This window comes from Artemia franciscana, chromosome 11, assembly GCF_032884065.1.
Source record: "Artemia franciscana chromosome 11, ASM3288406v1, whole genome shotgun sequence".
Taxonomy (NCBI): domain Eukaryota; kingdom Metazoa; phylum Arthropoda; class Branchiopoda; order Anostraca; family Artemiidae; genus Artemia; species Artemia franciscana.
In genome coordinates, this window is record NC_088873.1 from 44060855 (window position 1) to 44077650 (window position 16796).

The 16796-nt window shown below is 35.0% G+C and overlaps 1 protein-coding gene across 2 annotated transcripts in view; it reads left to right on the plus strand.

Annotated features, from left to right (window-relative positions):
- LOC136033271 (epithelial splicing regulatory protein 2-like) overlaps nucleotides 1-15535 on the plus strand; it is a 49438-nt gene extending 33903 nt beyond the window's left edge. For both annotated transcript variants that reach the window (XM_065714027.1, XM_065714028.1), the window contains exon 4: nucleotides 14871-15535. In XM_065714027.1, coding sequence (XP_065570099.1) covers nucleotides 14871-15155 — 285 coding nt within the window. In that variant the 3' untranslated portion in view covers nucleotides 15156-15535. The remainder of the gene's footprint in view (nucleotides 1-14870) is intronic.
- Nucleotides 15536-16796: the final 1261 nt, after the last annotated feature.

Here is a 16796-nt window from a genome sequence, read left to right on the forward strand (position 1 = left end):
AGAAACACATTTTCGCAGTAAATCATTTTTAAATCATTTATAGTATTATTTGTCAGTGTTTGTTGTAGTTGTTATTTTTCACAGATTTGTATGTGTATATTATGTTGTCAGCATTGTCATAACTTCTTTTTATTATGTTTAGTACGACAAGCTTGAAAGCTTACCGTATTTGGAAATTCATTCATAAAATTGTGATTGAATACATACACACACTTTTAGAAATAGTGTAGGCAGTGGTGGATCCAGGAGATTGTTTTGGGGCATGTGTCCTTCTACCAGAAGGTTAAAATTTGCACTAATTACAGGGGTGACAACTTACGAAGCGAGGGGGACAATTTTCGGTAAATTTATAGCAAACCGTAACAGTAAATTTATTCAGATTTAAGCACTTTTTGAGCTCTCAAAAATGATGGTTTTTCAAAAAATTCTGACAGTTCATATAACTGACTTACCAATAAAGTGAACATACCACTTGATGCCTTTTTTATGTTCTTTACGAATATAATAATTGCTTCTACCACAAATTCAAACATAAGCACTTTTTCAGCTCTTAAAAATGACGAATTTTCAATTAAAGTACGAGTTATCCGTCGTTTCTGACAAAATAATACTACGTTTTCTCCGCGCCATTTTTGACAAAATAATACTATATTTTCTCAGTGCGAAGAAGAAAACGCCATAACATTGGTAAAATTAATTTATCCAAATTAATATTTAAAAATCAGTGCTTGTGGATTATATAATATTAAAAAGTGGATTTATAATGAAATAGTAAGTTTGAGATCAACGTTTTAAAGTTTGAGACCAATGTTTTTAGCCTTTTTTATACCCCATATTTAGGTCATTTTTAAGAGCTCAAAAAGTGCTTAAATCTGAATTTGGGATAGAAGAAATTATTATATTCGTAAGTAGCATACAAAAAGGCATCGAGTGGTATATTCACTCGGAGAAAAAAAGTATTTCTCCGACTCATAAATTTGTCTATAAAATGCAGGTAAAAAAATCCTTATTCAGTACCGTTAGACAAAGCCCAGGGAAGTTATATATATATATATATATATATAGGGACGGGACATTGGGTAAATCCTCCTTTGAGATTGGTCTCTAAGACCCCATCTCGAAAAATGAAATAGTGGACGAAAATCGTCCTCGTATTTATCAATTCATTCACGTATGTGTAGGAACTGAGAATAATGACCTATTTTTTTATTGTTAACTTCATAGATTAAATATTTCAATCAATGCACGGATGCTCTAGTATTGATGCTTACATTACGGAAATCGCTAATAAGCTGGAATTCGTTTATACTACTACTAACAACTCACTGCAACACCAGGTCGCTTGAGGCCAACAAAGCAGTACGCGCTTCTCCTCCATCTATTGAAGGCTCCACTAAAAAAAGAATATTTTCTTATGTCCTCTTGCTACCCCATTCGGGGCCGACCTACTTTTCATTTGACCCCGTACTGAGGCCAAAACCTGTTACCTGGAAATCCTTTCCAAAGGAAATTAGAATAAAAAAGCCCCGTGTGTCAGGAGATAAAAACTAAACAAATGCATAAAATATTAGCATTGATAGAATCTTGACAGGGTTGTATAAATTAGAATAAAATATTTGCAATTTTGGCATAAATTCTCTTGTATCACTATTTGAAATAAACTTTTCGTAATTAAGGTAACTGCCGTTTCACGTGTGAGTGCTATGTTTCGGGATGGTTCAGTTATGAACTATGTCTGAATGCGTTGAAATAAATTGTAAGTGTGAACTGCATTCAATATCTAGGTTTTTGAGCCAAGAAAATGCTTGCTTGTTTGTTTTTATTTCGTTTTTTTTCGGCGGCCTGTCTAAGTCTGGCGTTTATAAAATTTTGGATGTTCGATATTAGTGCTATATAGAAAATTATAGCATAATTGGACATTCTTAAACTATGGTACTGAAAGCTATTTTTGGGGAAAATTACGTAAAAACTTGAAAGATAGACCATCTTGTATTTTTTCGAAATCTGCTGAAAAAAATATTTTGGAACCTCTTAATCAAGTGTCTAGGAGCAAAAATAAACTTTAATTATATTTTAAGTAATTATCGTTTCAAAGTCTTTCGGTCATGATATCTAGGAAAACATTAGAATGACATTAAGGCTTCAACAAATAGCTTTAATAATGGTAAGGGGTGTCCGTGTTCCATTAGACCTCTAAGGAAATGACTGAACTCTCGTCATGAAACATAAAAAAAAAACTCGAAATCTTGGGGGCTTTATATTCTCCACCCTCTAGATTCTATTGCCCCCCCCCCGATTTTAAAAATACTTTTGGTCGGTAATTTCATATAAAAAAATCGAAAAAGTAACAAAAATCTTTTGGCCCTCCTCAATAAAATTTGTGAATTCGAAGATCTGATAATTAAGCTGTTTACTTTGCTTGGGTAACTTCACTAAATTCTTTATACTATTTTTTATAACAAAACTATATTATTATTTTTTTTGAAAATACATTTCTAATTATTTGAATATCTTTATATTCCAGCCGAGAACACTTCTTATCAAACACCAGACTCTAACGCGTACACAAGTATATAATTTTCAGGTGTACAAGCTCTGTCATTTTATTGCGTTTTTCGGGGGGTGGGGTCCCAAAACACTAAAAGTAAGCGAGTTATGTGGAAAACATGGAAAACTACGAGACGTATCATAAAAATCTTGAGCTTCTAGAGTGGGGGGGTTGGGACAGAAGTACCTCCTGCGCATGAATCTGGGTAGCTGTCTCTTGGAAAAGATATTTCAATCTCGACCCAGAGTCCCTATGGGACATGAAAAAGTTTTTGCGTAATGTAACATCTTTGTGGTTTTTGACCCACTTTTTCCTGTCCAGAAGACATTTTGGGGATCGGGCCTCGACTGCTTTCTGTTAATGGGATTGATAACTATCCCTGAAAAAAAATCTTTTGTATCGGAAACCCCCGTCAAAATTATGACGGGGGCCCGATGCAAAAACTGTGCCCGATGCAGTATTTGTGTGCTAAAACCCTTTCCCCGCCTTCCCAAAAGGCATTTTCTCGTGCACCATATCTCAAAATCTGGCTTTTTTATTTATGAATTGGATGATATTTAATGTTTACGATGGCTTTTCATACAGTACCTGTCTTATTTCTAATTATGACTTGGATCGTCAGTGGTATACCTGACCCATGCTGCTCAACTTCGAGGTTATAAGTGCAGCTCATCAAACAATTTTGGGTTTGCCGAGGATAGTTATTTTTTAATATTCTGCAAATTATTAACTAATATTTTGTATATTTTGCCGGGTATATTCACTGTCTAGCTGTAGGTTTTGCTGTTTAAGTGTAGCATAATACATTTTTTTTTCTTTGAGTTTGGACTAGAAAACCGTTAAGGCCAAATATCCATCTTACAGATTGTTAAGAGTTTCTGAAAGTGGTAAAAGTATTTTAAAACCACGTATTGATCTTTGGATATTGATTTAATGGAATTTTCTATTTTAATAATTTTTTTTATTTTTGATATCTCATTTTTAATTATGATTACTAGCAAACCTGCTTCTGGGGTACAGATTGAATGGCCTTTATATTTATTTTAATTGCCGGATACTAACGGTTCATCTGAAAATAGTAAAAAAGGCTTCGGCCTATGTAATAATAATAAAAACCTAAAAATGTGTTATTTGGTGTTTGTAATTGTCATTATCTGATTATTTTTGCACCTGGTCAGATTTCATACGCATCATACCTGCTGAAATCATAGATAGAAATAAAATACGAACTTAACATGTATAGACGTCCAGGCCTTTAGGAGTTATCTTAAATACCGTGGGTAAACTACCCCCCCCCCATCAACTCTGTTTTTTCGCAAAGTTATACCTTATTTTTTTTATAAAGAGTCCTTGTCTTTCAAACTTTACTTTTTTTTATAATGCTTTCAAGGACATCAAAGTAAAAGTTTTTTGCCTCCCTGGACGTACCTTAGTGATATTTTCGTCAGTGTTGTCGCGTTGAACCGTCAAAATAGATAAGCAAAATTATTATGTGAAATTTATGACACTTTTTGTTCTTTCAAATGAAAACCATACCTTCTTAAGCTGTTTAGGGTTAAGAGTCATAGTTTTTTTTTCAAATTTTTCACCCACACTTCTTTTTTTAATATGGTAACCTCTAGTGCATAAAACTGCGTATGGAGTTATTTCCATTAGAAGTAAAATTCCCAGCTTTTCTAATGTTTTAAGTAATGCAAGGTTGTACAAGCTGCCATTAAGCCAATATTAAAAATCAGATTTCCTGGTCACGGTAGGGGTGTGACTGTCCTTCATATTTAGGATAACTTCTTCCTGTAAATTTTAATATTCACCTTTTGATTTCTCTTGCATATATATATATATATATATATATATATATATATATATATATATATATATATATATATATATATATATATCCTTATATATATAAGGATATTATGACACTTTTTTTATCTTTGTTTATTTCTTTTTTTTTCATTTTTTGGGTTTTTATAGTTAAATCATCGACTGCACCATAAGATACTTAAGAACCGAATATACCTTCATACCTCAGGGTGTCCCTGAAAACTAGTACATTTGTACGAAGCTCTTCAATACTCTTAATTCGAATAGTTTTTTTTTTTTTTTTGTCCTGTGACCTTATTAGATCCAATTTTGGTCAGTAATATCGCTCTATGGTTCAAAGCGATGAAAAAATAGCAGTTTTTTCAGGCGTGATGCTTTCCAATTCTTAAAAAGGCCCTTTGAGTCGAATGGATTTGTGTGCATGGGTCTTTATTTTAGGCCATTTATTCGATACGACAATGCATGATAATAGTACATCCCATTGTATTTTTCGGGGGGGAGGGTCTGAAAAAATCGAAAAGATAACTTTTGATTATAATTTATTGCGGTGGAGTTCTATTGACCAGTTAATGAGGTAGGGCATAATACTCTCCTCTTTCTCCTCCCCTTCCATACAGGTAATTATACGATCTTCGATTTTATCCTGTTTCTTTCCAATGTATTAGGATAACTATTATTCCTTAGGCCAATGTATTAGGATAACTATTATTCCTTAGGCAATCCTTCGTAACTTTTAGTCCAAATATTCTTTTAAACGGAAGAATGATAGGGCTAAGTTTCTCTTCCCCACCCCCTTCAGACGAATATGGGCCTGAAAATTCACTTTCAGAGCCGTTCTAAGATATAAGAAAAATGGATAAAAAAAACCCAGTCGTCACCACTTCTCTATGACAATCGATAGCATAAATCATGTTTTTGACATTACGAAAGATATCCTGAAAAGTCAATATTTTATTTATGCCTTAAAACTACGGAATTAAGGTACGAAAAGATGTTTAATCTGAAAACAAAAGCGGCACGTCATTGATTTGTTAACATGGATTTTCTTATCAGTATTAAGATTTTGTTCTATTTGAAAACTATGTGTAGGCCTCTAAAAGATAGAGAGAATTTAAAGAAATTGTAGAAGGAATGACTTGTAGTCACGGTCGTATCCAGTATTTTTTGGAGAGGGGGGTACAAGAAGATTATAAACGCATCAAAAATTTGTTTATATTCATTTTTGTTGTGTTTTTAGGAGTCCCCTATCCCCCTGGAAACGGCCTTGCTTATGGTTCTTTAAGCTAACACATAAGAAGTTTTTCTCGACAGCTCTTTGCACGTGTACTATAACTTCATCTGAATTTCCCCCCTAAGAAATATTAAATCTATGAAGTAACCCTTCTTTCTGGTTCTTTTACAGTTTACTTTCAGAAAAAATAGCTCTGGATTACCAATGAATTCAGATAAAACGTTTTCGGCCCCTTGGATCCATCTTAAGCCCGTTGACACCTGAAAACCCCGATTTTTTAAAGGTTTTTCCTTTTTGGTGTTCAAAAATTACGAAGTTTTTAGGGAAGTACCATAGGATTGTCAGCGTTGCCTCATTCAGTTGTGGAAACAAATAAGCGAAACTAATTAATTAAATTTGATAGACTTTTTGTCCGTAAAAATTCAATTATCAACGATATTTATGTATTTATTTATTATTACGAATAGCGGTAAGCATCAATGCTTGTCGCAAAAACACAAAATCATAATCAAACAGTTCGTGGTAACGAACTGTAGTAAGGAGCGACCCGGCTCAATAGTAACCAAAAGTCCAAAAATTGAAATTTTGGTACCAATAGCTACATCAAAAGAATCGCATTTTAATGCTGATTTTAAATATATAAGTTTCATCAAGTTTAGTATTACCCATCAAAAGTTACGAGCCTGAGAAAATTTGCGTTATTTTAGAAAATAGGGGAGAACTCCCCCTAAAAGTCATAGAATCTTAACGAAAATCACACCATCAGATTCAGCGTATCAGAGAACCCTACTTTAGAATTTTCAAGCTCCTATCTACAAAAATGTGGAATTTTATATTTTTTGCCAGAAGGCAGATCACGGATGCGTTCGTTTGTTTGTTTTTTTCCCCAGGGGTGATCGTATCGACCCAGTTGTCCTAGAATGTTGCGAGAGGGCTTATTCTAACGGAAATGAAAAGTTCTAGTGCCCTTTTAAAGTGACCAAAAAAATTGGAGGGCACCTAGGCCCCCTCCCACGCTAATTATTTTCCCAAATTCAACGGATCAAAATTCTGAGATAGCCATTTTATTCAGCGTAGTCGATAAACCTTATAACTATGTCTTTGGGGACGACTTACTCCCCCACAGTCCCCGTGGGAGGGGTTACAAGTTCAAAACTTTGACCAGTGCTTACATATAGTAATGGTTATTGGGAAGTGTACAGGCGTTTTCAGGAGGATTTTTTAAATGGAGGCAGGGGTTGAGAAGAGGGGGATATGCTGGGGGAACTTTCCATCGAAGAATTTGTCATGGGGGAAGAAATTTTCCATGAAGGGAGCGCAGGATTTACTAGCATTACTTAAAAAAAAACAATGAAAAGTTTTTTTATGGCACTTGGTATTAACCAAGTGACATATAGCAGTCGCCAATTCTGTCGGTCTGTCTGTCGGTCCCGGTTTTGCTACTTTAGGCACTTCCAGGTAAGCTAGGACGATGAAATTTGGCAAGCATATCAGGGACCGGACCAGATTAAATTAGAAATAGTCGTTTTCCCGATTTGACCATCTGGGGGGGAATGGGGGCCCGGTTAATTCGCAAAAAATAGAAAAAATGAAGTATTTTTAACTTATCAGCGGGTATTTGGATCTTAATGAAATTTGATGTTTGGAATGATATTGTGTCTTAGAGCTCTTATTTTAAATCCCGACCGGATCTGATGACATTGGGGGGAGTCGGAGGGGGAAAACCTAAAGTCCCGGTTTTGCTACTTTAGGCACTTCCAGGTAAGCTAGGACGATGAAATTTGGCAAGCGTATCAGGGACCAGACCAGATTAAATTAGAAATAGTCGTTTTCCCGATTTGACCATCTGGGGGGGAGTAGGGGCCGGTTAATTCGGAAAAATAGAAAAAATGAAGTATTTTTAACTTATGAGCGGGTGATTGGATCTTAATGAAATTTGATGTTTGGAATGATATTGTGTCTCAGAGCTCTTATTTTAAATCCCGACTGGGTCTGATGACATTGGGGGGAGTTGGAGGGGGGAAACCTAAAATCTTGGAAAACACTTAGAGTAGAGGGATCGGGATGAAACTTGATGGGAAAAATAAGCGCAAGTCCCAGATACATGATTGACATAATCGGAACTTATTTGTTCTCTTTGGGGTAGTTGGGGGGGGAGTAAGTCTTAAAAATTAGAAAAATGTGGTATTTTCAACTTACGAACGGGTGATCGGATCTCAATGAAATTTGATGTTTAGAAGGATATCGTGTCTTAGAGCTCTTATTTTAAATCCCGACCAGATCTGGTGATGGGGGCGGGGAGTTGGGAGGGGGAACCTAAAACTTGGAAAACACTTAGAGTGGAGGGATCGGGATGAAACATGGTGGGAAAAATAAACACGAGTCCTAGATAGATGATTGACATAAACGGAACGGATCCGCTCTCTTTTGGGTAGTTGGGGGGGGGGTGGTTAATTCTGAAAAATTAGAAAAAATGAGGTATTTTTAACTTACGAACGGGTGATTGGATCTCCATGAAATTTGATTTTTAGAAGGATATCGTGGCTCAAAGCTCTTATTTTAAATCCTGACCGGATCTGGTGACATTGGGGGAAGTTTGGGGTGGGGAGACCTAAAATGATGGGAAACGCTTAGATTGGAGGGATTAGGATGAAACTTGGTTGGAAAAATAAGCAAAAGTCTTGCATACGTAATTTACATAATTGGAACGGATCCACTCAATTGCGGGGGGGGGGGTAATTCTGAAAAATAAGAAAAATAACGTATTTTTAACTTACGAAGGAGCGATCGGATCTTCATGAAAATTCATATTTAGAAGGACCTCGTAACTCTGATATCTTATTTTAAATCTCAACCGGATCAAACGTAATTGGGGGGGGGGGCAGTTGGGGGGACCGGAAATCTTAGAAAATACTTAAAGCGGTGAGATCAGGATGAAACTGGATGGGAAGAATAGAAACCTGTCTAAGATACGTGACTGACATAACTGGACCGGATCTGCTCTCTTTGGTGGAATTGGGAGGGGGGAGGTAATTTTGAAAATTGAGGTATTTGTAACTTACGAAAGGGTGACCAGATCTTAATGAAATTTGATATTTAGAAGGATCTTGTGCTATAAAGTTTAACTTTAGGTTCTGACCTTCTCACAAGTGCCAAATGAGCTCTTGGCTCTTCCGACCTCGTACCATATGAGCTCTCGGCTCTTCCGACCTCGTCCAAATGAGCTCTTGGCTCTTGGCTCTTCCGACCTCGTACCATATGAGCTCTCGGCTCTTCCGACCTCGTCACAAGTGCCATATGAGCTCTTAGCTCTTGTTTTTCATCTGGAAGTAAGCAGCAGCATTAAAACTTAAAACGAACAGGAATTATTACCCATATCAGGGGCTCACCTCCTCCTAATACTTCGCTCTTTACGCTAAAGTATTTTTAGTAATATCAACTATTTATTCTGCGGCTTTTGTGATTCAGGGGTCATTCTTAATGAATTGGGACAAAATTTAATCTTTAGTGTAAAGAGCGAGTTACTGACGAGGGGGCGAACCCCCTCATACATGTAATAAAAAAATAAGCATACAAAAGTTCTTTACGTAAGCTAATTTATAAGTTACGTATATCTTTTACTTATAAAAAGATTCGTAAAAAATTAAAAGTTTTAGTTGCCTTTTTAATTAACCGAAAATCAGAGGGCAACTAGGCTTCCTCCCCCACTCTTTTTTCTCAAAATCATTCGATCAAAATTATGAAAAAACCATTTAGCCAAAAAAAAATAAATATATAAATTTTGTTTTAATTATTCCTCTGCGGAGAGCCAAAATCAAAACATGCATTGATTCAAAAACGTTCAGAAATTAAATAAAAAAAAACAAGTTTTTTAAATGAAAGTAAGGAGCGACATTAAAATTTAAAACGAACAGAAATTACTCCGTATATGAAAGGGGCTTTTCCTTCTCAACGCCCCGCTCTTTCGTTTTAAGTTTTAATGTCGCTCCTTGCTTTCATTTAAAAAACTTTTTTTTTTATTTAATACTAATCTAAAGTAAGTGTAGGGCCAGCTACAATTTCCAAGGAAAACTAAACCCTCTTAATCTGTTTGGTGCCCTGCATTTTTTTGCTGATTTTTCACCCATGTTTTTTTCTCTTTTCTTTTATTTTTTAATTTGGTGCCCGCTACTATCAAAAACTACATAACTGCATCTGAAGGTCTTTTTCATTAAAAACTAAATTCCCATTTTTTTTTAGACTGTATAAGTTCTACTTACATAATTTAAACAATCAGATTTAATTTTTACTGTCCTTGGTTCTTTAATGTTTTGTCAACATCAGTTAGACCCCAACGCTGAAAGCACGCTACCTACCATAAATGACTGTGACACAGGGTAAAAGAGTAGAGGCAGCAGCAATCTGGAAACTTTTCCAGGTTGACAGCCATGTATTTGTTAGATTTCCTTGGTGACTTTTCTATTGTTGAAGAATTGTTTATAGTAAAGTTAATTATCCTCAAACAATAAATGGGTTTGAGCACGAGTGCTTAGTTTATAAGTTAAAAGTGTATAAAATGGCCCAAAAAAATTTTGAAGTTGGAATATGTCAAAAACATCGATTAAACAAACAATATTTATCTACGATTTATTATTATTATTGTTTAATCAGTAGTGGATGGATTAGCAAGTGACCCAAATCAAACTAAAGACGTAAACCTTATAGATTACTTTTCTTTACTTCAATTAAAACTCAATTTCGTTGCTAAAACTGCTAAATCTAAATAAAAAACTGAGAATAATTTGGAGGTATGTAAAATTTAAAATTCCGAAGAAATCTAACAAACATTTTTTAACCACCCTGGACCCATCTTAGGTCTTTTCATACCCGAAAACTCTGGTTTTCAGACTTTTCTTTTGGTTGTTTCAAAATTATAGAATCTCTAGGGTATAACCACATTTTCGCCAGTGTTGCCACATTGAATCGAAAAAAAACATAAGCAAAACGAATTACTTAAATTTGACAATGTTTTTCGTTCGTAAAAATTCAAACATCAACATCGGGTGACCCTCAAAGGCAACTATTCCTTAAAAGGAAAGCTGCTTTGTGTCATATGTTTTTAGCTTTTTTGCGGATTATCATAGACATTTCTTCGCGCCGGCTACAACCAAAACTGCCCAAATACATGTTTGGGTCTTTTTTATTAAAGCTGAATTCCCTTTTATTCCTATATATTTCTTAAAACGTATTTAGATGTGGTAGTTTGCACTTAACCAACTTAAACAATCAGCCATCATTTTTACTATCCTTGGTACAAAAAGATTTATTTAAGCAATATCAAAGGACAAAAATGTAGTTTTACAGATGGAGTGACCAAACTGAGTCCAGGCTGGCTTTGGGATATTAAACTCATGACAATGTTTTAAACATATTTTCAATTTTGGAAGGCTGAGCATTAAACAACGTTGGAAATCGAGCACAAAATACTAGGTAAACAATAAAATCTCAAGATTCTCCTAGAGATAAAGCTTGAACAATCCTTGGGTCTGCCTTGCTTCCGTCACAGAATTCTTCCATCGTATGTCGAAGTGAAATAATTATGCAATATGATTTAATTATTGATTTAATTACTGATTTAATTATGATTTAATTAAATCATATTAATTATGATTTAATTATGCAATAGCAAAGGACGAAATATGCTGTCGAAGTCCCTATGAGCATCCCAGCAATTTTTAATTACGTGTTCAGTGTATCAGTGTTCATAATTCTTCAGTATAAGAGAGTTTTACTTTCCATTTGATTCAATGCTAAACAAAACAAATTTATTTATGCAATAGCAAGGGACGAAATATGCCGTCGAAGTCCCTATGAGCATCCCAGCAGTTTTTCTTAAATGAAGTGACGATTATGTAGGATTTATCGCCTGGAAATAGTAAATTAGCGTTGTTTTGCGCCCATTCATATTGAAAAACCGCATAAATGCCCTTGCACTTCCATTAAGTCTAGCGGAACGGTGGCCGGTAGATTTCGCTTCTGAATTACATATTTTGGGTTAAGCAATTCGATTATTTGTTGAGAAAATTCCTCAGTCGTCCTGCTGTTACGGGAAGTAAATTTTGTTTTGTAGTGGTTTTCGGATACCCAAGTTGTGGCAAGACAAGCCTCCGGGTAGTCGTCGCGGAAATTACACATCTTGCCAATTATTCGGGTAGGATGGGTAGACGCTATGTACTGCCAGGGTATTTTTTTATTTATGGAATATGTTGAATGCCATAAAGTATACCTGTATCCGGGAAGCGGGTATAATAAGAGGCATAGGGAAAATCACAGAAAATCTTATATTTTCTTGTACCTTCATAGCGATGTAGAAATATTGCCGACAAAAATAATTCCGAAAAATCGAAAATTCTTGTATCGTTTTACAGCTCCGAATGTATTCTCCAACAACATGCTGCAAATACAGAACCAGCTCACTCACTATCATCGATTTAGTATTAATAATTTAATAGTTGGTTAATGTTGAGTTGTTATTCAAATATTAGAATGAGACACCATTGCCAATGAAGCCTTTTTTTGCTAGGATTGATTTTCTATTCTAGCCGTTTCAACAAACTGAAACATAATGAAGGAGGCATCCAAAGGAAGGGTTTTATTATTGCTCCCCCTCCCGAAAAAAACTTGTGCACATTCTAGCAAAAGGAGGAACCCTCCAGTCACCGCAGCACGCTTTTTCAGTTAAAACGAAAAGAAAATGCTGAAAAATGGGTAGATTTTTTTAATATGTCTGTGAACAGCAAAAAAAAATTGTACCAATAATAATAAGTTTCATCAAAATACGCCTTTTCAGTTAAAATGAAAAGAAAATGCTGAAAAATGGGTGGATTTTTTTTTAATATGTCTGTGAATAGCAAAAAAAAAAATTGTACCAATAATAATAAGTTTCAGTTTTTTTTTAGTTTTTTTTTCATTCTTTTTTTTTTTTACTGTCTCATTCAAATAAATCACCCATCTTGCTATTGTATATTTTCATTTCGTTCTAATTCTAAGTGAAGAGGCAATTAGACCTAAGAAATTATTTATGCTTTTTCATCGAAGGGTTTTTAGACACAACTCGCAAAAATCGAAGTGAGCAGTTAATGCTGTTTTTTAGGGGGGGGGGGGGGGGTTGTGTTTTTTTTTTAAGACTCTTAGGTTCTGTCATTCAAGAATTTTTTTGAGTGAATTTTAATAGTGAACAAGCTAATAATTCGGGCTATGTCAAAGAAAAGTTGTGTCATACAACTGGTTGTATGATACAACTGGTTGTATCATACAACTGGATGTGATACAACTGGATATGGTACAACTGGATATGATACAACTGGATGTTGTATCATACAACTGGTTGTATGGTTGTATGAAAAGTTGTGTCATACAACTGGTTGTTGTCAACAATTTCCCAGTTGTGTGAACACTTTCCTAACGCGCATAGACATAGAAAAAGAAAAAAGAATTGTGGCCTGAATATTCAAAATTTTGTGGTCAGATTTTGCAGTTAATCTGGATTCGTACTAAATTTTAAGTTTTGAAATCAATGTCATAATTGCAAGAGTATAACCTTCCGCTTGCTCTACGTTTGTATGACCAAGGGAAGAACGATGGTATGCCATCAGTTGACATCAGGTATAACGTATGACATGTATGACATTGTATGACATGTAGGTAATATAAACTTGGTATGACAAGGTATGACATGTATGGTAGCAGTTTTGCTAAACTCTGGAAATGCGGAAACAGACCACAGATGCTAGTTGACAAGTAAACAAGAAAACGATTTATATCCGGGTGAAGAATGTAGACCCTCAGTCTCACTGTACTCTACTAGTCTAAAAAAAAAATAATGAAATTAATCAAATCGTACTGCGAGTCCTGTGGAATTTTTTTTTTTTTTTTTTCAGTATATAAGTTTTTCTTACTTTCCTCTGCAAGTTCTTTATATTTTTCATCGGGGATTCCCTCTTTAGATTGAACGAACATTGCTTTTTCGGGGCGACGAAGTGGTCCATCAGTATCATTCTCATAAGATACGAGTATAAAAAATGGTGTCTAAAAATTCCATAGACACCACGTAGACGTGGTGTCTACGAGTCTAAAAATTCATCTGTTTCAAAATTACTTGAAGTTCACGGATCAAATTTGAGGCCCATCACTCTCCAGTTTCTGAAACTGGTGGCTCCTGTGCTATTTTTGGGGACTCTTGGTTTAAAATAATGAGACTGGTGTGTTTCAATTTTTTTAATTAATATGCTAATGGTGGAGCATTCGCCACGCTGACTGTGATCATGCAACGTTTTCACCTGCTACTGTCCAATTCATTTTTCTTAAGAATATTCTACCGTTCTAGAATTTTGTAACCTTTTTGATAGCATCACTAATCCAATTGCATAAATGGTTTTTTAAATAGTAATCGATAGAATAGAATAAATAACAAGATATTGTCAAAATGAATATTGCTAAGATTTGAGACAGGTGATCTTTATTTTCTATCTCGCTAATCTGCTTATTAAGGAACACAATCGGGGCTTTTTTGAATTATGGTTGTGTAGCTTCTTAAAACTAAATAAATGAACCAAGCAAAAACGTGTTCTTTTTGCAAATATATATGCGTTTGTTTTGTTTGCTTTCTCAAAGATAACTGTTTTGTCAGATAACAAAATTGACTCTTTATTAGTAAATCTTAGTCATGTGTTATGTTTAATTTGTGTTTGTTTTTTGTTTATGTTATGTTTATTGGCTTGCAGTCAAACTAGCTCTCGGGTAGATGGATGAAGCATTTACGCAGGGCTTTGGTCCGAACCTCCTTGAAATCAAATTAAAAACACTTTTTTCAACTGAAAGTAAGGCGTAATATTAAAATTAAAAAAAAGGAAAGTATTCTGTGTATGAGGGGAGCTCCACCCTCCTCGACGTTTTAGCGTTCTTTACGCTAGAATCTTCAACGCCTTCAAAATACTTCTCGTTCAAAAATAACGGCCCTTCTGTTTCAATGGTCTTTTCTGAATAAGAAAAATAAAAAATCAGACTTTAGCCCAAAGAACAAAATTGCCCTCCCCCTTCTCCATAGAAAATCACCCCGAAAAGCTTTCGTATATTTCCCAATATGTGAACTATACGGGGAAATTGTGGAATATAATCCCTTTGCCCAGGCACTGTGGAGGGTCGTGTTATCACCAAAAGTAAAATTATTGGACCTTCGAGATATTATCATCGTTATCATCATTAACGTTCTTTTTTCTTTTTTAGGTGGTGGGTCTGAAAGAATTTTTTGTTAAACCTCGAGCGGCGGATATAAACGAAAATGTACTCAGTGAGCAGGCTCGGGATGAGCTTGGACTCCAAGAAGACCAAGTCAGATCTGGAAAACCCCTTGAATCCGCTATCGAAGAAGTAAGTCTATTTTTATTTTTCTTTCAACGAAACAACAAAACAATATGCATCGACAAATTAAGGTTTTTGTATTTGTGTATACTGAAAAATCAGTGCCGATGTTTTGAAGACGTATTTAAAAAAAACGTTAAAAACGTTTAAAAAAAAACGTTTATTTAGTTTCTCATAGATTAAGCTACTTGAAAATTATGAGTGCTACAGATTTGGCACCTTAGCTGAAGAAGTTTTATTTTCAAATAATGCTAGAAAATCCCGCGCCCCCTTCGTGGAAATTCTCTTGCTCATGGGAAGGGTGTGCGAAAGCACAGGATGGCTGGCCCCCAACCCCCCATTGCACTTCCTGGCTGAAGGGCCAAGAAACGGAGATCAGCACCGCCGGTACGGACTGTAAAGTCTAATGCCGTATCCTTTACCTTTACCTTTTTTGTTGCTCATGTTAAATTCCTCCATGGAAAGATCCTCCCACGTAACCCCTATTTGTCTTTGGAATTAATAGATTGTTGATGTTTTAATTTTTACTGATGAAAAATATTGTCAAATTTAATCAATCAATTTTGCTTATTAATTATCAGGGTTCGACATGGAAACACTGACGAATACGGGAAACACTGACGAATCGACATCTTTAACTACGGATTCATACCCCTTCTCCCCAGTCTTACTTCATATAAACTGGACCAAGTTGATATTTGCTTGTCATCCCCTGTTTCTTTGAAATAGCATACTGTAAACGAGCATTAAGTATTTACAGAAGAATTTAGAATCAGGAAAGCTATGTAAATATAGTTTAATTAAACAACATACATTAACTTTATCTTCTGATAGCTTATAGTACTCTTATATATTCTTTTGTCTAAATTATGCTAGATTTCCAGAATCGAACCTTGCAATATTCCATCGTCTATTTTTTCTTTTTTCTCTTTTTATTTAGAAGCAATGAAACAATATACATCGATAAATTAAGGCTTATATATTTGTGTATACTGAAAAATCAGTTTAGCCGTTTAAGGCAGGACGCACTCTCAAGGAATCTTCCTAAACCTCCCATGTTAAACATTTGGATTTTGCCTGACGTTCCTGAATTAGTGATTTCGGCGATTTTTATGTCAATAGAAATAAAAAAATCTGGTGAATATTTTGTTCTAATTAAATCTTAAAGCCGACAATTTTTTTTTTTTTTTATTTCCAAAATAATCATAAAACCTGTTTCGGGTTTGCATTCTAGATTGCTATACTTGACACTGTTGTTGTGGGGTATCAAAAAATAGAGCAAAAAATTTTCTATTGAACAATCAGAAACTTATTTCTATAATATATACTTCCTGGCTGCAGTCCCTTCAATCAAAAATCCCCCTCAAAGGACTAGATCCAGCTGCAATCGGAGCGTGTGAGAATGCATAAATTACTCCAAGGGACTAACCACTCGGATTGTTCAGGAGCGATTCAGTCAAGTATTAGTTAGTTGTAACCTGTTTAAACAGAGTCTAGAGAATAAGTAGCGTGCAGACATCAAACTGCCGGTAAATAAATACATATAAAAATTGTATTGTATAAATAATTGCAAGAAGAATTGCTAAGGATACCCTGCGCCTAATCGTAATTTTGAGTGAGAAACCCCTTAAGTTAAACCTTCTTATGTTTGTTCAGTTGAAGCGACGAAGAAAACTGATACCTTTGTATTTGACCGAGTTGCCGCCCAAGAAAAAGAATTGACTAGGGAGTAAAATGCTCGGACTTTGGCTAGGCCTTAAGCTCGAAACTGAAAATTTCTTAAAAACTATT